The sequence below is a fragment of the Berghia stephanieae genome, chromosome 5 (genome assembly GCF_034508935.2).
Source record: "Berghia stephanieae isolate SIO BIC M18660-M18661 chromosome 5, UCSD_Bste_1.3, whole genome shotgun sequence".
NCBI classification, from domain to species: Eukaryota; Metazoa; Mollusca; class Gastropoda; order Nudibranchia; family Aeolidiidae; genus Berghia; species Berghia stephanieae.
In genome coordinates, this window is record NC_088364.1 from 36,554,112 (window position 1) to 36,575,432 (window position 21,321).

General features: G+C 34.4%; 1 protein-coding gene across 3 annotated transcripts in view; it reads right to left on the reverse strand.

Annotated features, from left to right (window-relative positions):
- LOC144972844 (diacylglycerol kinase epsilon-like) overlaps positions 1–20,823 on the reverse strand; it is a 41,811-nt gene extending 20,988 nt beyond the window's left edge. Inside the window, exons 1-8 of one of the 3 annotated variants that reach the window (XM_078914552.1) lie at positions 20,677–20,823; positions 17,583–18,272; positions 16,542–16,685; positions 13,586–13,731; positions 10,425–10,479; positions 8,519–8,632; positions 3,763–3,834; positions 3,278–3,408 (exon numbers count right to left, since the gene is read on the reverse strand). In XM_078914552.1, the coding sequence (XP_078770678.1) occupies positions 3,278–3,408; positions 3,763–3,834; positions 8,519–8,632; positions 10,425–10,479; positions 13,586–13,731; positions 16,542–16,685; positions 17,583–18,272; positions 20,677–20,682 (1,358 nt within the window). In that variant the 5' untranslated portion in view covers positions 20,683–20,823. The other 2 variants (XM_078914554.1, XM_078914553.1) reach the window with 2 other exon arrangements.
- Between the last annotated feature and the right edge of the window lie 498 nt (positions 20,824–21,321).

Consider the following 21,321-nt stretch of genomic DNA (forward strand, 5'->3'; position numbering starts at 1 on the left):
AAATGAGTCTTATCCAATTAATAACAATATTGTTAAACGCACGCGCACTGGTAAAAGCCGTATCGCACATCAACGATAAGGACATGTGTGTTTATATAGGTAAAAGAAAGAAAGAAAGAAACGCAATATTAACAAAACAGATAAGACCAAGCTAGGAATGCAAAGCGCCCCCCTCTCTCTCTCTCTCTCTCTCTCTCTCTCTCTCTCTCTCTCTCTCTCTCTCTCTCTCTATCTCTCACTTCACTGCTACTCCCCTTCTTCCCTTTTCCATTCCACGCCCCTCCCCCAAATTCTCGACTTCCGCCTAATTTGTTTCTATGCATCGGCCTGATGATGATGATGGTGATGACGATGATAATAATGATGACGATGACATCGACGACAATAACTATCGAAGTCGTATCGGATGGGTTTTTATTTATTAACTTGGAATCACATTTCACTTATTACATTCAATTTTTCAATATCATTTAACTAAATTGGTCTTCTTGAGTAATATTTTTTTTTTTCGACTTTGAAAGAAAATTTCCAGGAGCACCTCACTTGTTTTCTGCATACCCATTTTCCTCTGAAAATAATATATTTACAACAGAGGTACGCCGTCCAAAGTTTGAACTCAACTGAAAGTCTTTATTGTTTGTTTTTTTTTTGGTTTATTACTCAATTTTTTTCATTACAAAACCGACCCAAACAATCGCCTCAAAACAGGAATAAATTTACACTTGGTGGGTACTTCATGCAATATGTGCATCATTATTGTGACTGAGAAGGCCTAATTATGTGGGTCTCTTGCACGTGTCTAGTGTCTACCTATGCCTAGCTTTAAACATAAGCGCTCATTTGTGTGTGTGTGTGTGTGTGTGTGTGTGTGTGTGTGTGTGTGTGTGTGAGAGAGAGAAAAAGAGAGAGTGTGTGTAAGATAAAGGGAAGCTTGGTGTATATATTATATGTATTATATATATATATATATATATATATATATATATATATATATATATATATATATATATATATTTATGAGTGTTGGTGGGTACTTGTAGGTACGAGAGTGCTCGATAATGTTGGTTAGATCATATAAAAATAAATAAAGTCACTCACGTTTTTTTTTGCCGATACAATTGTTTCTATGTCCTCCATTTCGTCAGTCGACAATTATCCGATAATTGTTAAGGGGAGAGTCTTTTTGTTTGTTTTGTTTTGCTTTTTTAAATATAAAAACAACAACAAAATACCCCCCCCCCCCCACAAAAAACAAAGAACAAAAAGAAAAACAAAAATAAACAATGATATTAATTTATTTTCCTCTGAAAATTGAATTAATGTAATCATCCCTAAAACTGATTTTCTTGAATACAATGATTAATAGACTGACTGTAAACAAATCAAGTCCAGATTATATTATTTCAATAAGAGAAAGAAAAAGGTGTTTTTTAAAAAATGCATTTGGTTTCAAATAATTTTAAATAAAAATGATATAATGTAAAGGACTGGATTTGGTTGTAACGTATGAATTTCTTACGTTAGACTTATTTGCGAAGACTCAATCTAATTTTGTGAAGGACGACCTATAACTGAAACTGAAAACTTGAAATTAATTGAGGTGTGGTTTGATTGTTTGCACGTCGTTTCTGTCTAATTATCATTATTTTTTTTTTCTCCGTCTGACTATATTTTTAGAACTGTCACGGGACTATTAGGTAGGGAAACGAAATTTTCTACTCAGAAAACTGGCAGGAACAACACGGGGAGCAACGCAAACTCTTCTCAGAACATCAACCATGGCCCTTTGCTACATTTTGGCAGAATATTGTGCTCCTGTTTGGACGAGAAGTGCCCATACAAACCTTGTTGATATGAAACTAAGAGACTTGATGTGAATAGTAACTGGATGCCTGAAATCAACCCCAACACAATGGCTGCCAGTCATGAGCGCTATAGCACCACCCCACTTGAGGAGAGAGGATGCAACACAGAAATGGATATCCAGAGCTGAAGAAGATAGTGGAACTCCTCTGCAAACCATATACAAAACTGCGTCCCCAACATCAAGACTAAAATCTTGTTCACCTTTCTACCTATCAAAGAAAGAAAACTACAACACGCAAGAAGCCTGGTGCGAGGAATGGAAAAAGAATAAACCAACAGGATTGGAACTAATTGAAGATCCCTGTAAAAGTCTCCCAGGTCTACAGGATCAACCATGAAAATACTGGGTAGCTGCAAATAGACTACGGTCAAAACATAAGAGAACAGCTGCCAACATGCACAAATGGGGGCTCCAAGAATCATCAACATGCCCAAGGTGCAACCAAGCACCACAAGATGCAAACCACCTCGTACTAGATTGCCCAGAGACAAAACTGGAAGGGGGATTTGAAACCATCAACAAATGTGATGACTTCCGAACCTGGATCGATACCTTGAACATAGAAGTGTAGCCGAACGATACTACTACTACTACTACTACTACTACTGGACTATTAATTTGAAATATCCAAGGAAGTGAGCTTTTTTTAAAAAAAAAAAAATTTTTAAACACAGAACATTTGACATAACATGTATGTTTTTGGTCTCTCAGGATGAAACTTGCTTAAACCACTTAAACTACGAGATGAATTTTGTATATTGCATCTATTTTAGTTATAGTGTAAACCCATGTGAATGACGCACAAACAAACAAACAAATAAAACTGACCTACTAAAAGAAGGCTATGTGATTATTATTATCATATGAGTGACGGATGCGAACTGGCAACCTTGATAAAACACCCCAGCTATTTTTTCACATCAATTTTTTTTTAAATCTTGATTCCAAAAACAAGCCTGATTGGGATTTCTGTTTGAGTCATATTTGTAAGTAGCAATAAAAGTGGAAAAGTTGTATCATTTTATGTTTGTCGTTTAGACAAAAGTAATAATTAATTAAATGTTTTAATATTTCCATATGTTTTCCTTTTACATTTGTTAAAATCAGTAACCATCTCTGTTCCCTCTTTTCTCTTTAATAGTAGTAAATGTGAAATAAGAGTATTTCATCTATAATAGTGGAACCTTTTTGTCTTATTGTTCCATTTTCATTTTGATGGGTTGTCTATTTCCTTTAATCTAGATTGGAAGGTCTTTGTTGTTCCTCTCTCTATACCAAATGGGTGCATATGATGATTTAGGTCACAAGAAGTCACGACAACAACCCATAACACACAACCCAGACAGTTATACACTGGAAACAAGCATGTGAGTGGTTCACAAACATTTAAAAGACAGTAGGAGCTCATACCTTGGTTCTTTGAGTCTTTCGTCAGGAGAAGCAACACCCCATGGTTGACAACCACCTCCCCAACTTGCAATGTTAAGAACAACAACACCCTCTAATCCCGGAAGTACAATCTCTTGACCGTCCAGCTCCACCTTTTGGTGCACAGAATAAAAGGAGAGGTAAATAGTATTGATCAGGAGAGGGATTTTTGAGAAAAAAAATATTTGAGATGACGATCTAAAAAGATGGTTTATAATCTCTATTTATATCAAGAGACGATGGTCAACAAGTGAAGAAAATCAATTGGTGCTGCTTTTAGGTATATTATAATGTATGGTTTTAACTGTTTTGTTATTTCTTAAAAAGCTACAAGCTTTCATTATATATCTCGATTAATTGCTACTTAGATGGTTCTAATGTAGCAAAATTCATTTTCACAAGATAAGCACAACGAACATAGATGTCAAATGAAAACAAGAGATAATGAAAGCTAAATTGGTACAAACCTTAAGCTTTTTGTGTAGATTTTTACACTCCCTCTCAAGAACATCTTTGGTCCCGTAGGTAAAATAACAGAACTATTGGAAAAAGAATATTGCATCATTAGTTGAACTTTCATTGACCAAATCACTAAAAACCTCTTGACTAAAACTCCCACTTTAACCCTCTCTCTACAAACAGGATTTTATTTGATTTTAGCCTAACACCATATCTTAATGTTATCTCCAAGAGAGCAAAACGAAGCTCCAATATTTTATTATAATTACTGTTGTTATTACTCTTATTCTTTATTATTATCATCATCATCATCATTATCATAATAATTATCTTTTTTTTTCTTCTTTTTATTATTATTCTTTTTCTTCTTCTTCTCATTATTATTATTATTATTATTATTATTATTATTATTATTATTATTATTATTATTATTATTATTATTATCATCATTATTGTTACTATTATTATTATCATTAATATCATCAACAGTATGATCTTTATCAATTTTATATTCAAACATGTACGAGAGAATGTAGGTTTAAAAATACAGATTTTGAAGTGAAAAAAAAAAAAAAAAGATTATTGACTTATCATTTGAAGCCCTTTCATTTTACATTTTTTCCAGCACAAAATTCTACCCCCCTCCCTTCTCCGCTTAATAACTCACAATGTTCAAAAATAACGATTTTTTTTTTTTCAAATGGTCCAACAGATGGTGCCTTCTACCCTATGACCACTATGACCAGATGTTCTACCTAAAACTATGAAAGGTTGGAGAACACCCAGCAATGAAAACTTCATCCGTGATATAGGACATGACAAAGGCAATACAAACAGTATACTATTGGGCATAAACAAGGACCCAGCGATAATTGTATGAAGCACATGCAGGTCGCCTACGGTCACTCTAAAGCTCATACAAACAGGAAACGTCTGGAAAGCTGCAAGAGCTCTAAACCTCCAAATAGAAATCCTGCCATTTTATTAAGTAAACAAACTGCATGCACGTGCAAACACGTATTCCAACTCCATACCACCCAAATTGGATCTTTATGTACAAAGGGAGACAACCTTATAATAAAATATATGCGCAAGGCCTCTCTCTCTCTCTCTCTCTCCCTCCCTCCCTCTCTCTCTCTCTCTCTCTCTCTCTCTCTCTCTCTCTAATAAAAAAAACAAAACAAAAAAAAAACAAACAAACAAAAAACAAATATACTTAAAAATAAACATAAATCCCCCAGTGAAATGATTATGTTTGGTTGGGTTAGAAACAACACACTCTCTCAGTATGGAAAAGAGTTTAAAAAAAAAAATATTCTCAGTTGGAATCTGTTGCCTTATTTCAATTCTATTTTAGCGCAAAAGATGAGGGCACTGATATAATATTTATATTACACGGGGCTTTTAAGGAATATCTTTAGTTGTAACTTGAGATATTGATTAGCCATTTAATATGAAGATTGGTGCATTAGATCTGTTTATTAAACTTTTGCCAGCTAGTCTATCATCTGTTTTCTGATCTTTGCCAGTCCAGTCTTATAAGCCCAATCCAGGCCAATTTGTCATTTCCCTGATTTTCATATTTGGCGCCCTTTGCTTTTACTAATAATAATCAAAGAACCTTCTAACAACTGCCATCTTTGAAAAGTTAGAAATATTTTTCTTTTGCAAATATCTTCAACAGTAAGTAAATGACTCCTAACTCCTAACTTTTCGAAAAATATTCAGTAAATCTTTGTCAAGAAGTAGACTATAAAAACCCTCTGATTAAACCCTAGTGAAATATTGTGCGTTGCACATTATTTCCTCAAGTCTGTGTCAACTGTGTAAGAATACATGTGTAAAAATGACTGCAGACCTTAATCCTTTCTTTAAAAAATATAGCCTTGTGGAGAACATTGTGCTTATTTGAGTCACCAAAAAAAATTGATACGGCGCATAACTCAGTGATGATACTCACAAAAAGTCAAAAAGGAGGAAAAGTCTCGGAAAAACGGAAAACTCACCTAGAACATTCTTGCACCACAGGAAAGTAGGCAGGATGACTTCTTTTGAGTACAATTTTAAAACGCCCGGAGTCCAGTAAAAGGAGGAAATTTATATATATATATTTTTTTTTTTAAAAAGGAGGTACTTTTTAAAGATTTATTATATAAAAAAAAGTAAAAGGAGGAAATGAAGGAAATATCCGCGGATCGAGGATCTGAGGAGGAAAACCGAGGAAAGGAAAGAAAACCGCGGATTTCCGCGGAAAAGTATCATCACTGATAACTCTACTGAAAGATTTGAAAAATAGAAATGTATTTTTTACAGATAGATAAACAGATAACTTGATTTCATTTTATAATTTAAAGTCAGTTTGAAAGTTCGTTAAGTCAAACAGATATCATAAAAAATTTACAGAAGACACTAACATCTCATGGCCACACCCTCAACTCTATCTGTCCAGTAGAGTCCTTACTTCCGTTGTGTTGATTTAGCGGTGATCAGTGTTGTTATGTAGTAGTGTGTTCTCATTGTGTGTATGTTTATATGTGTGCGTGAGTGTGTATGTGTGTGTGGTGTATACATGTGTGTGTGTGTGTGTGTGTGTGTGTTTTGGAATGTGGTTGCGTGGAAGAAAAAAAAAAGGGGGGTGGGGAGGGTGTCCATCAAGTAGAGAAATTCCTGAGCAAGGGGGGTGTGTTTGCTAGGAACTGTCAGATTGGCATTTTTTCAGCAAATCGTGGCATTCATAGTGATATAATTCACTTGCTCACATGACGGAATGCGGATTTACAGAAATTTTAAACAAGTTTCACCGATTAACAACATCAACTAATATTACTCCTGATATTACTGTCGTTTTTATGCCATCGATGTGATAATTATTGCCCTGGGAAATATTTAGTTAAACGTTTCGGCAAACTGTCAATTGGTTCTGTCTAGCTTCTAGCCCGAACAAACCAAAAGTAGACAGATTCGGGGACTTGATATTTTTTGCGTCCGCTTCAGATTCTCATTTGACCTCACATAAGTAAAGGGGAGACATTCCGAAAGCTCATACACTCAATTTGTATTTTCACCGTTGATCTTTTGTCAGGCGTTTATTTATTCAATTTGTCATCATATAAAAGCGTTTTCAAAACTCTAGAACAAACCTTGATAGATTTGTGAAAGATTAAAATTTCCTAATTTGACCATTGTTTTGATTCTCGGCTGCCATTTTAATTTGTGAAGTATTGAAGGTAGTGCAAAGCACTCCCAAGTAAAGCGTGGTAAAGACTTGCGACTTATTGATATTGATATCTACTGACTGATAAACTAAAATCATGCCGAATAAAGCATGGCAGCGACGACAAGCACATCGATTAAAATGTGCATCTAATCGTAATCAAGCTAATCAAGAAAATGATTCTGGCAATATCGAATGAAAATAGTTCTTTCCCCACGAAATTGCGGGCTTTTTACTAGGACACTAAATCTGCTTACAATAACAACATAGTCCTATGTCATAGCGGCCAACCTTTCAAAGAGCTAAAACGGGATCCATAATACTATCATGACCCAAAAAAGCAGTATGTTTGGACTATTGTAGAATATAATCTAGATTTAGAGCATTTTGGTTCTTTGTTTTAATTTGCTAGTCAAAAAAAACATAATCTTGGGGCATGCAAGGGTCATTTCCATACATATAAACAATCCTACTTTTTAACTATTTCTTTTCTCCCGATTGTCAAATCGGGACAGTTCCAATTTATCTGTTCAGTTGGTCACTATGCTATATTTTTTTAGGTCTCTCGTGTGACAGGCACTAGGGGGTATATTTTATAAATCAGTGACCCACCACCCCAAACTAGTATTATGTCAGGATGAAGCAGATGCAAAAAAAAAAAAGAATATAAAGATAAAACTGTCAGAAATGTAAAATTTAAAAACTAAATTCTTTTTCCTTGATTAAACGAGTAAATGTACCAAAGTCTCATGTTTTAAACCATAACTTCAATTTTTTTGGCAACAAAATCACTCTAACATAAAACTGTAATATTTGAGATAGTGGGCATCATATAAGGAGAAACTTTTTTTCTACTTCAAGAACAAACTTAGATTCGGAGCCAAATATTTGAATAAAATTTTTTTGAGCTTCTATATAGAACAATATCCACTAAACGGGCTCGAGTAAAGCGGTCTCTGGACAACAGCAACACTTAACATGTAGGCCTGTTAGGTGATATAATAATTTTTTCAGACAGAGAGAATGCTGTTAATGGCCAGGTACTCATTTTATACTTAAGTACGGACTTAAATATGTGCCGACCGAAGCTTGAACCATAACTATTGTTAACTCATAAGCCTGACACTGACCATAAAACGACATCAAAAGACAATAAGAAATGATAGAAACATCTAGTTTTTTGCATAGTTTTTCATTATCATTCAAGCTTTTTGTGGTGAAAATTTTAGGAAGATGCTACAAGCCATTTCAATACAGTCACGCTTTTTGTAAAAATGGAGAAATTTGACTCAAGCAATTTTTGGCGCATTTCCAATTTCTTCCAAGTTTTGTGTAAAAAAATTGCTTGTCTCAAAATTCTCCCTTTTTGCCAAAAGCGCAACTGTTAAGTTACGGCGTATAGCATTTTCCTAAAATTTTCCCTACAATAAACTTGAATAGGGATGGAAAACTATGCTAAAAACTAAATGATTCTATCATTTCTAATTTTCAACCTATTTCAATTCTTTATCAAGTGGTTATTAAAAAAAACCACCCTGTATAATGCCTACCTTATTGATAATGCGATGAGCAAATAGAGCTGGCCAACTCTCTCTTTGTCGATGGAAATTTAAAGTTACCAAAGCATCCACTCCAATCGAAAGATAATTGTTCATTATGAGGGTCTGAAATTGAGCAAGTGAAATAAGGAAAGAAAAACAGAATTATTGCAAATACATCAACAATAATGAATATCATTCTTTTCCACTCACACACACATTCACACAAAATAAACTAATAAATATATAAATTTTACAAATTCCAATTAATGTATGACTTTAAGTTTAAGAATAGTGTCTTTTCTATCTTTTACAAAAGTTTAAAAAATTATGTATTATAATTATAGCCTGAATTACGCATAAGTGAATCTTTAACTCATGCATGATTCTGTAGTGGTATTGGAGTGTCCGTTATCTTGTCACAAAGCTAAATGAAGATGTGTATTGTCAGTGTCAGAATAGATGAAAATGACTGCATATCTGCATCTTGCATTGTGTCAATGAGAGAGGCACTTTACACATAATACAGAGCGGGAAGGGGTGAATTGCTGTTCCGAGCTTCTCCGGCTTAGTGCAAGAGATGACAGCTTTCTCAAGAGAATAATCACTGAATATGAAACCTGGGTTCATCATATGGACCTGAGTCGAAGAGACAATCAATGGAATGGCGACATCCCTCTTCCCTAAAGATCAGAAACTTCAAAACTGAGAAATCAGCTGGGAAACATATGCAACATTGTCTTGGGACATTAGAGGTGTGATCCTCGTTGATTTCCTACCACAGGGAAACACTGTCAACTCTGAACAGGGCATATAGACTCTCGAGCAACTGAAAGCAAGAATTTGTTGATTTAGACCGGATTTGGAGATGGAACGAGTACTGTTTCTTCATGAAAATGTCCGCCCACTCAAAAGTGCCAGGAAAAGGGAGGCAATCGCATCATTTGGATGGACAATGCTGTCAACCCTCTTTATTCACCAGACTTGACACCTCCCGACTTTAATCTTTTGGTCCACTGAAAGAGGCAAAGAGGTGACATGGCTTTGAAGATGATGAAGAAGTCAAGTCAGTAGTGAAAAATTGGTTTAAAACTCAGTCAACTCAATTTTAATAGGACGAGATACATGCCCTTACAAAAAGGTGAACTGTGGCTATTGAGAGAGACGGAGACTACATTGAGAATTAGCATTCTACTTAGAAAATTCCAAGCTTCAATAGGAAGTATGATGCATGGTATTGATTCAATTTGTTTTAAAGTAATAAGCATATTCCCATTACTTTTTGACTCAGCCTTGTATATTTGAAAAAACCCCAAAACAAATACATAAATCAATAAATAAAAAGTTTTGTATGTTTTAAATTAGCTTCCTTCTTGTGTCTTTTCTCAAATTTCTTTTCTCCGTTAAAAGTGAGCATTGCTCATGAATCTCAAATAGTTTTAGGTTAGTCCAAAAGTTTGCCACAATAGTAATGTAAAAACTGATTAAGCAAATTAAAATGGTGGCTCAGAGATGTGCTGCTTTCTTTTTGTTGTTGATCAACGAGCATGACACAATGTATGGCAAATTAGAGGCTAACCCTTGACTTAGCCAGCAAGTGAAGAGCCCTTATTTCTGGACACAAGAACAGTAGCCATTGTTTTGGGCTTTTTGGGGGGATTATTTTTTCCATCAAGTATCCATCTGCGGAATACTTTGCCAGCTGGAGTAGGAAACTATACCAGTTGTGGAGACAAAATTAAGGAAATGTTTACAAAACACAAGTTTTAAACCTATTTGAAAATGCCCATACACTTGCAGATTGTGTGACTTAATGGATCTGAGAACAAGGTTTGATCTAAGATATATTTATAAAAGAAAATGATTCAGGTGAAAAAAAAAAAATAGGAAAAGGTGGGGGGAAAACTGGTTAACTTACTTTTGACGGTCGGGCTAAACCAAATATCTTTTCATGATGGATATTTACTGTCCACCTGAAAACAATGATAATTAAAAGGATGCTATTGCCTGACAAAAACATGATGATATTCATGAATATTCAAAACAAGTATTATTTTGAATGAGCTTTAAGAAGTAATATTTCTTAAGTGGTTTCTTAGAAGGATGTTAAGAATCTCATGGACAGAGAAGAAAACTAATGAAGAAGTATTAGAGCAAGCTGAAACTAAAAGGCTATTAATTCGTACAATAAGAAAAAGACAAATGCAATTTTTAGGACACCTAAATCGACATAAATGTATTGAACATCTTGCTCTCACAGGAAAGATAGAAGGTAAAAAGAGTAAAGGTAGACCAAGAAAAACCACTTAAGAAATATCTGTTCAATCTTAGTTATCGTTTAACATTATAACAAGTGTAACTAAATGACAAATTGCCATATTTATGGACAATAAAGATCTATTATTATTATTATTATTATTATTATTATTATTATTATTATTAAATTATCAATCAAGTAGGACCTGTCAGCGTGGACTATATTAAAAGAAAACAATTCAGAAACATTTTAAAGGATTTCAAAATAAAAGAGTTCTTCAAAGTTGCTTGAGGTTTATAAAGAGGAGTTTTTTTGACAATTTTATTTTGATAGAGGACATAATACAAAAATAAATATGAGTATTTATATAGACAATTACTCATAAATTAATTGACTAAGACTTTGACTTATATGTAAAGATCACTGTTAGAGTAGGTATACAGAGTGATGGTAATTTTTAAATTAGGGTTTTCTGTATGTTAGTCAAATATTTTTTTTAGGAACAGTGACATTATCTATCATTTCAAACAACACTTAACACTTTGCAAGAACCACTTACGGATTATCTCACATCATGGATTAAATAAATGCCACATGCTGGCCAAGGTAAAAATACTCAAATCCAGATAGACTTGAGTATTTAATTATGATTGAAAGAAAAAGAGAAAAGGAAATTGTTGCTTTACAAAGAAAACTAATGAAATAATAGAAATCTTAACCATCAATCTCTATTGAAACCTTTGACAAAATTGCTTCACAAGCACTGGTTTAATCCTATATTTACATATTATTATGTTCTGAATATTGTGCAGGGATCACTGCCAAAAAAACAAAACCACTTTATACTATCACGCTCTGCGTGATAACCTGCTGTTATTCTCAAGTAACAGAATACGAACAATAACAACACCCTTCTAATATCCCGCCTTCTTGCCCAATAACCTGCTATTATTCACCTGGTGCATAAGTAAGCAATACGATATTAGTACAACTGTCTACCAATATAGAAACCACTTAAATTTTAAATAGTCTTCTCAATTTTTATCAAGCAAGTTTGTGTTATCAATAAACCAATTCATTACTACTATTTAACAGGTGACTCTTTCACGCCTTTGTCCACCTGGACAATTCTTCTTTTTCTTCAAGTACCAAGTCTGTGCCAGACATTGGTGATCATGATACGCCATTCATCTCTTTGATCAGATAACCTCAGAAAACTAATATTATTCTTCTCTTTCTTTGTCACCCAGCTGTTCAAACTATTCAAATATGTTTTTCTTGGTCTACCTTTACTCTTTTTACCTTCTATCTTTCCTGTGAGAGCAAGATGTTCAATACATTTATGTCGATTTAGGTGTCCTAAAAATTGCATTTGTCTTTTTCTTATTGTACGAATTAATAGCCTTTTAGTTTCAGCTTGCTCTAATACTTCTTTATTAGTTTTCTTCTCTGTCCATGAGATTCTTAACATCCTTCTAAGAAACCACATTTCTGCTGCCTCCAGTTTCTTTCTAATGTCTTCTGTAATTGTCCAGCTTTCGCAGCCATATAATAATACTGACCATACGTAGGCCTTCAAAACCCTATGTTTTGTTGTCATTGAGATATTGTGGTTTTTAAAAATTAGACTCATTTTATTAAAACTATCTTTAGCTATTGCAATTCTTCGTTTTATTTCTGTGTTGCATCTGCCATCTGAAGTTATTATGTATCCAAGATATTTAAATGCCTGAACTTGTTTTATAGTTTTTCCATTGCTTATTAAGTTGCATATTGGATTTCTTTCTCTCCTTGATACAACGATGCATTCTGTCTTTTTTACATTTAAGTATAACCCCATACGTTCACTCTCTGTGACTATTTTATTGAGGAGTAGTTGTAAATTTTCTTTTGAGTCTGAAATTAGTGCTGTGTCATCTGCATATCTTATATTATTGATATTCTCACCATTGATCTTAATGCCTGGGCTATCTCCTAAAACCTGGACAATAAACATGTATTTATAAATAGATTCTCAAAAATGTCATTTCTTTCATGATCGGATACGTGATTGAATTTGTTTCCAGAGGTAACACTTTTCGACTGAAACGAGGCCTTGATTCAATTCAAAATTATGATGTTTTTAGCAAATATTTTTCATAGAATTGTTAGTTAATACAAATACCCACAACACAATGGCGACATTTTATCACAGAAAAAGCTGCCTTGCCCATCTTTTGTTTGTCATGTGCTTTTGTCTGATGCATGAACAGATTGTCTTGCACCTGCCACATTAACTATCATTGAGTAAAGGTGTTTGCATTGTGACTCTGATTTCAGTGCATTACAGAAAATAAAAAAGTAAGACACTCCATAATTACAGTACTATATTTCATTGACTATCAAGGAAGTGCAAGAGTGTTTTGGTTGGAGAGGGATGTGTAACCTAACCCTAATGGTATTACAAAATAGTTAAAACAACATGAAACATTATACAACACAAAAATAGGTTTATTCTTAAGCTGCTAAAACTGTAGCCAGGAAATCTTATTCAGAAATTAACGGACAAAACTTTAACATTCTCTTACCACTTTCATTTTTCAGTGTTATCACAACCATCCCCCCCCCCCCCCCCCCCCCCCCATCCTTCCTTGTTTATTCCCCTAATAAGCCACTGCAGCTCAAATCCCCTAAATGTTGTCACCTGAGAGGTGAGTTATTAAGCAGTGACCACTGTTTAACATCACTACAACTTTGGTAATCCAATCAGACTGAATATTAAAACATTCTCTTTCAAAATCTTGTCATTAATTTTAGGCACAAAATGAAACCAAAAATCTCACCTGTCAAGTTCCACTGGTCTAGCTTTCCTAATCACGTTAAGAATACCTGTAACATCCATCAGTCCTGAATAGCCCTCACCCCAGCCAAGAACACGTGAAAGATCATTACCAGTTCCAAGAGGGAGAATGCACATTCTTGGTGGCGTCTGAAAGTGATTACAAAACATGAGAATTCATAGATACAATGATTATCATTAATTTAAATTTAAGTCTCAAAATTTTTAATGAATATATTACATTAACCCTAATAAATGATAATAAAAAAATTTAAATAGAATTCCCCTTATTCATCTTCTATAAGAATTTTGTCATTAGGGTCTATTCCAGAGGAAGACTGGAATAACCCATGCACCAGCTGCAATACAGTGCTGCAAAGTAAGCTAGGGCGAGCCGACTTGTTCATAGCCACAAAGCATAACTCATTAACTTTTGGGTACAAAGGCAAAGACCATACCCCTGCATTGGGCCCTTGATGAAACAATGCTATAATCTATCCTTTCTAAAGGGAAATATATAATATAAAGTTTTCTAAAGACGATCAAGCACAATGACCCACAGCAACTAAACATGACACAACCCTACCCCCCTTCTCTCTCTCCTTCACCCCTCTCTCTCTCCATCACCTCTTTAAATCTCAATTTCGCATATCCTCCAAAGGATGTACATGACACCATACCACACCATAATACTCCTAAACACATACATAAATTTATATGATTTGCACTATATAACACATTCTATGAATACTGTGGGTTATTCTTAAAAGAAGATCATATTCGTGACTGATAAAATACCCACATAGCATGGAAACAGCAATGTCGGCTACAAGTGAGTTCTCTTTATTACTATACATATATATATGTTACAGTGAATGAGAAAATCAGTCGGATGGTGAAAATATTTGAACTGAGATATTGCCAAGTAAGAAGGTCAATTTTTATAAAAAATGAGTTCTTGACATAAATGATTAAATCAACCCTTTTTTTTATATCTTCGGGAAAAATCAAAGCTTAATTTCACTTCTAAATATTTTTTACAGCTAGTCAAGTTCAAAAAGTATGAAATTTGAGAAAAGTTGCCGGATACTTTTCCCATACATCTGATCATATCTTCATGAAAAATCATCCAATTTACTTCAAATAAAGATTACAATGCTCTGGGGAGCATATTCTTTCAGAAATTAAAAAAAAATGCAAATCCAAAATGTTCACCTTCCGACTGATTATGTCATGCAACTCACACGCACATTTATATATATATATATATATATATATATATATATATATATATATATATATATATATATATATATATATATATATATATATAATAGTTAATGTGTCGAGCATGCATGTGTAAAGGGCGGGGGAGGGACGGGGCTGCTAGCATATTTGACCAGTGTCTGATGCACGCAACGCCTCACACCTATGTCAGGCCTGTAAATGGTTGGTGAAAAAATTGTCGGGAACTTTTTGAAAACACGAAAATAGACACAAAAGAACAGAAATATGGACACAACACAGATATGACAAGTCAATTGACTAGTCAAATCATGTCACTTCCCCCTACTTATTTATAACGAGGTCCTTATTATATGGTACCAAAAAAAAAAAAATCCCAATTATTTGAGGGCCCAGGTCTGACTTAGTAAAATGAAAGGAAGAGAACATTTCCTACCCTTTTGAATCTCGTGCTTGACACAGGAAGCTGCGTGTATCTTTGCTCCTGTTTGTGTTAAATGTTTACGCTGATTCTTTCGTTAATTTGGATTAATTCTTATAGAAGAAGAAGTAGTAGAAGAAGAAGAAGAAGAAGAAGAAGAAGAAGAAGAAGAAGAAGAAGTAGAAGAAGAGGAAGAAGAAGAAGAAGAAGAAGAAGAAGAAGAAGAAGAAGAAGAAGAAGAAGAAGAAGAAGAAGAAGAAGAAGAAGAAGAAGAAGAAGAAGAAGAAGAAGAAGAAGAAGAAGAAGAAGAAGAAGAAAAAGAAGAAGAAGAAGAAGAAAAAGAAGAGGAGGAGGTGGTGCGGTCGTGTGAGAGCTTTCGAAGAAGAATATATATTTCTAAGAAAAATAATTATTTCGCATTATTTTTTTTCCGTCTCACATCCGAACGGAACCAAAAAAATATAGAGACTGAGAAATAAGAACCGGAGATATGCATATGTGTAGGTAGCAAAATAGAGAGAAACCTTCCGGTCCGGTCGACACACTTCTGTGCGTGCGTTATTAACTGACTAGGTGTGTGTGTGAAGACGACTGGCGCGAACTTCGCGACCCACTCTCGCTGGCTGTGGCACAGTAGCCAGGCAGTGAATACATCCACGTCTAGCGGAGTGTGTAGATGGCATGATAATATTATAGCTAACAGATAGACGGCAAGTTTTGTTTTGTCTTTGATGCGACAAATGAAAATTATTTATTTATTTTTTTTAAGTCGGCATTTGAAACGGAATAAAATCTATTTTTTTCGAGGAATGAAATAAAAGTCTTTTATTTTCTTTTTTATTGGTTCTGTTCTTTGACGTTACGAATTTTATTAATTTAAATATTAGCACTTAAGAGCAAAATCGTACTGTCGGAATTCCGACAATAGACGGAAGATTTATTGGCCTGCTATGTGTACCAGTATCAGTGGGGGCTAGTGAGGCAATGATGCCCCGAGACTGTTATGGGACGTGCTGGCTTTGTCTTCCTACTATAGCACATGTAAAGGGAACATTATTCCACCTGTTATTGAATGGAATATGACACACTCAATGCTACATTTCATTATAATGGGACATCACCGAAAGAACCCACGTTTACCCTCTTCCCCCCCCCTATCACATTCTTCTTCATATTCTTTCTAGTATATCCAACACAGAAATGTCTAACAAACAGGCCCAGTCCCAACTTTTTCATGATTTCCATGCTGCACTGTATATATAGTAATCATTTTGTTTCTTGTTTGATATCATACCTTGAGTTTCAGCTTTTCAATAGCAGTCAGAACCCACCCAATTGTTCCATCTCCTCCACATATCAACAATTTAAAAGTGACGTAGGGTAACAAGTTGCACCAGGCTAATGCATTTTCTGGTGAAATATCTTGAATATCGATAACCTTTGGAAACAAAAAACAAAACATATCATAAGTATGAAATGTGTCAATTCTTCTCCCATAAAAAGAGAGCTGTAGCTATTCCATGATTTTTAATCCTAAATCTGATGATATATTGTATGTCAAAGCAATTTGAACAAGATTATCTGATTTAACATATGAAGAGGAAGAGAAACATAATTGATAGATTTATCTATAAACACTGTGGCTTATAATATGAACATTTTAACTTTGAAAACCATTTGATCTGATCATTTTGTTTGGTTTGCAAAATTTTAAGAGGTTGTTTGCCATTCGGAACAACAGAAAACAGTAACGAGATGAGCAAATTTGCCACATAGAACCACAAAAAATCTGTCTTTTTTGAGAAAATCTGAATTTCAAGAGAAAAGTCGGTATCAGCTTAAAATGTAAGATTTCCACCCTTATTTTTATAAATTTCCACTTCAAAATGCTCAAAGTAAGTTAATGTAGTGATATTACATTTGGTCATACGTTTATTTCTCACATACAAAAATGTTATAAACAAATTTCAAAAAAATTTCCTCTAAAATGTTGATAAAAACACCCAAAAATTTGGACGGAAAAATCTGAATTTAACCATGTTTGGACCCCCACCCAAAGAATCTGAACATACTGAAAGAATTTGCACAAATGGCAGATATATATGGGTAGTTAAAAGATATTAGATCTAGAGTTTACGGTTTACCGGCATAATCACTAAGAAAAATGTAAAAGAATGGGTCAGGTAATAAAAATAATAACAACAATAATAATAATGATGGTGATAATGGTGATGATAATGATAATAATAATAATAATAATAATAATAATAATAAAAATAATAATAACAATAGAAAATAGAAAAATATAAACACTGTTGAAATTTATGAATTATACCTGAGCTGGATTCAGGACTCCTCTGAACTGTTGCAGTAATATTTCACCTTCATTGCTCCCACTCTTTCTGTTCGCAATCACGAGTAGAGGGCTCCAGTCCTCAATTGCAGGATGCCTGACATTCTTGACCACCAGGTGCCTCTGACGTGTACCCTTGATTCCAACCCATTTTACTTCAATGCAGTATGGAGGAACAATCATTTTTCTAAAATCTCCTAAATCACAAGCACTTGATTTCTTTGCACAGTCATCATGTGCAGTCCTCTTACACCAGGCACACTTTAGATTAGCAAGAGCTGGCTGACTATCATCAATCTCAATTTCTTCTTCGCAGATAAAACAGTCACTATATAAAGGTAGATTACCCCTAACCCAATGGTGGTGCATTACAGATTCTTTGGAGGACACTGTTTTGCATGGAATCTTTTTGTTTGCCTCCTTCATACTGTGGTCATCTACATAAATTCCACAAGTATCACATTTTGCGCCATGAACTAACTGACATTCATCCACATTACAATATATTGTTGATGTGAACATATCTGTCATGAAGAAACGATGGCCTTTACGTGGATCTCGAATAGGTACATCATAATGTTTAAGTCTGTATTTTCTATACAGTGACATAAAAAAGGCCGCTAGTCCAAGAAATGAAAGCATGATAAGGATCGCAGAACCTAGGCTGTCCATCTAATAAAATAAAGGAAGTTAGAAAAAGCATTGTTATTGTTATCAATCAACAAAATTCCTAAATATAAAACATTCTCATTACCTAGGAATGAATTTTACTCAAAAATCATCTAACCTATTGCAAATATTTTATGATAAAGACTCCAGGATTTGAAATACATTTTCTTGATTTATTCTAAATGATGAATAACAAAGTTGATAAATTGGAAAAACAAAACTATCAATCATCATAGAATATATAATTTTATAGGTAGGGTCAATTGCCAAGGACCTTGAAAATTGTCAAATCGTCAATTGCCAAGGACCGTGTCAGTTCATCAACTACGCATGTGTATTTTTAACTGCCACGGAGTAATGTCAGTGTCACGAAGTGATGTATTGCCACCGAGTGATGCTATTATTATTAATACTCTCATTTTCTCTTCTCTCTCTTGTCATTATCTCTCTCTCTCTCTCTGTCATTTTATCCTTTCTCTCTCACACTACTCTCTCTTTGTCATTTTCATTTTTCTCTCCCTGTGCCATTTTTTCCTCTCTGCATGTGTTTCTCTATCATTTTCTCTTTTCTGTCTCTCATATTTTCTCTTTTATCATGGCCATTGCCAGCTGGTAAATTGTCTATCAGCTATTTACGATTAAATGCCAAGGATTGATCTTGTTACAAAAATGTTTGACGTGAATTGTTTCTGTGTCCAGTGTAATTTCCTTTAAAACAAAGGAAATCCTACTGTTTTAAGATCTAGGACTTGGCATGGATTTGTCACTTCGTCCTTCTGATTTTTTCTGCTGAACCCGAAAACAACACTAATTTTTGTTTTGATATGATTTTAACTCATCTTGGAATTCGTGAAGCGACTTATAAAAATTAAAAACAAATGCCAACAAGTGTAGACTCGGTCCTTTCCACAACAATTGACAAGGAATGAATGATTGCTGGATTCGAGATTCTTTATATATGTGCACAAATCGAGGCTCGACTGAAACTGAAATCACTGCATGCATTTGAAGAGTTCCAATTTGACTACTTGGCAATTGATGAACCGTCAACTACCAAGGACTCATTCCTTGGCAATTGACACTTCCAATTTTATATTGTGTCCGCAATAAAATACAGAATGGCAACTTGATAAAGGTGAATCTTACAGGACAAAAAATTCTTTTTGATTTCAAACATAACTTTCAAGGTAAGAAGCTTTGAAATGGGAGACATTTAGTCTTTAGGAACTTTTTTGCATGTCCCGAGGAGTTTGAGGAAACTATGCTGGAGTGTAGGAGGAGTAGGAGGAGTGGTGTTCCAGTTCCATCCCTCTCAATCTCAATCAATGATTAAAAAATCAAAATAAAAATCTAAACGGACTTTGAATAAATAATATATCGTAGCGTTTTTATGCACCTCCGTTGACGGTGTATCTTAACGGACCGTTTTTATACACCTCCGTCACGCATGCGCAACCCACCCAATTTCATCAGCGATATTGTGTTTCTGTATTTGGACATGGCGAAAGTTATATTGTGATATCTGTAGGATGTTTTTATTAATAAATTTATATAAAAATAATAATAATTTTAAAAATCGAAATATAAAACCAGAAAATAGAAGTTGCATTGAAGGTAAGGTTTTAGAAAGACTTTATTAAATGTCACGAACAGTCAGGTGGCTCCGTAGCGCAGTGGACAAGCTGTCGGACTCTAACCTTGAAACTACCGGGTTCGATTCCCATTTTAGACTTTTAAAAAAAAAATTACTTTATTGTGAAAGACAACATTTTTGTGGGGTTTTTTTCTTTCTTCTCCTTTTTTTTTTCAAAATCTTTTTATCATGTTTTTTTTTTTTAATTCGATTTTAATTTTCTAAATTTATTTATTTATTTGAGATCAGTATTTTTGTGCCATGTTTCTTTTTACTTTTGATTTTTTAAATTATTGTTATTATTCTTTCATTTATTATCATTATATAAACGTACATCGGTAACCAATAAGCAGCGTGCTAAACTACAATCTAAAACTATTTAAACCTCATGGACGTATGCAGCAACATTTTCATTAATTTACCATCATCGCCAACGGAGGTGCATAAAAACGGTGCGTTTTGTACACCTCCAACGGAGGTGCAAAAAACGCCACCATAATATATAGGACGTTCCTCAGCCTCATTTCAGCCAAAATCGAGATATTTTTGCCGTCACTTTAAACATAACTTTAGAGCAATATTGGTTCGCAATAGAAGTAGAAATCTAGATAGAAAGAATTTGTACTTGTACTGTCACTGTAACTGTAGACTGTTGTTGTTACTTTACTTTTGACTTTTGAGCAGTCAATTATTTTCCTAACCTCTCTGACTGTCACTCAGACTAGACTAAGCAATGTTTGGGTAGCTGGATCTGTTAGATTCGACCTTTCTTACCGCCATGCAGATGATGATGGTATCGCTAGGCAATATTCTAAATTTATTTCATCATCATCAGCATCGACCAGTGCCTAGATACTTAATAACCCAAACTCAATGGCCGCTGGTGGCTGCCATCTTGGGAAAGATAACTCTGGCCAAATCGCATCCCAGTCGTAGATTTTCCATTTCGAGTTTCTTATGTATTTTCACAACGGCATTGGAAAGCAGGTCTGATCACAGACTAGGAGGCAGTCCTGTATTCTCTATGGGTCTGATATCCGATCGCAATTGGATTCAATAATCTGATGTCACGTCGCCCAGCAACGGCGGCCATCGTGGTTCTAAACAAAGAAAATCGGTACTTTTTATTCTTCATGCTGGTTCAAGGAATTTACCATGTGCTGGTTAGAACTTTTCATATGTCTTGTGATCATAATGTATAAAAGTCAAAACATGATCAGACTTATAATGGGTTTTTTTTTCCCTTGGATGCGCTTTTATGCTTGTCGGAGAAATATTTCATAACGGCTTCCGCCATTGTTCCGATAGTTTAGAGCCAGTTACTAAGTTACCATGCGTCGTTACGAGGGAAGTGACATCATGACTGGTGAAGCGTATAATGGGCCTAGTTAATATTAATAGACTTTTTGTGAAAGTCTA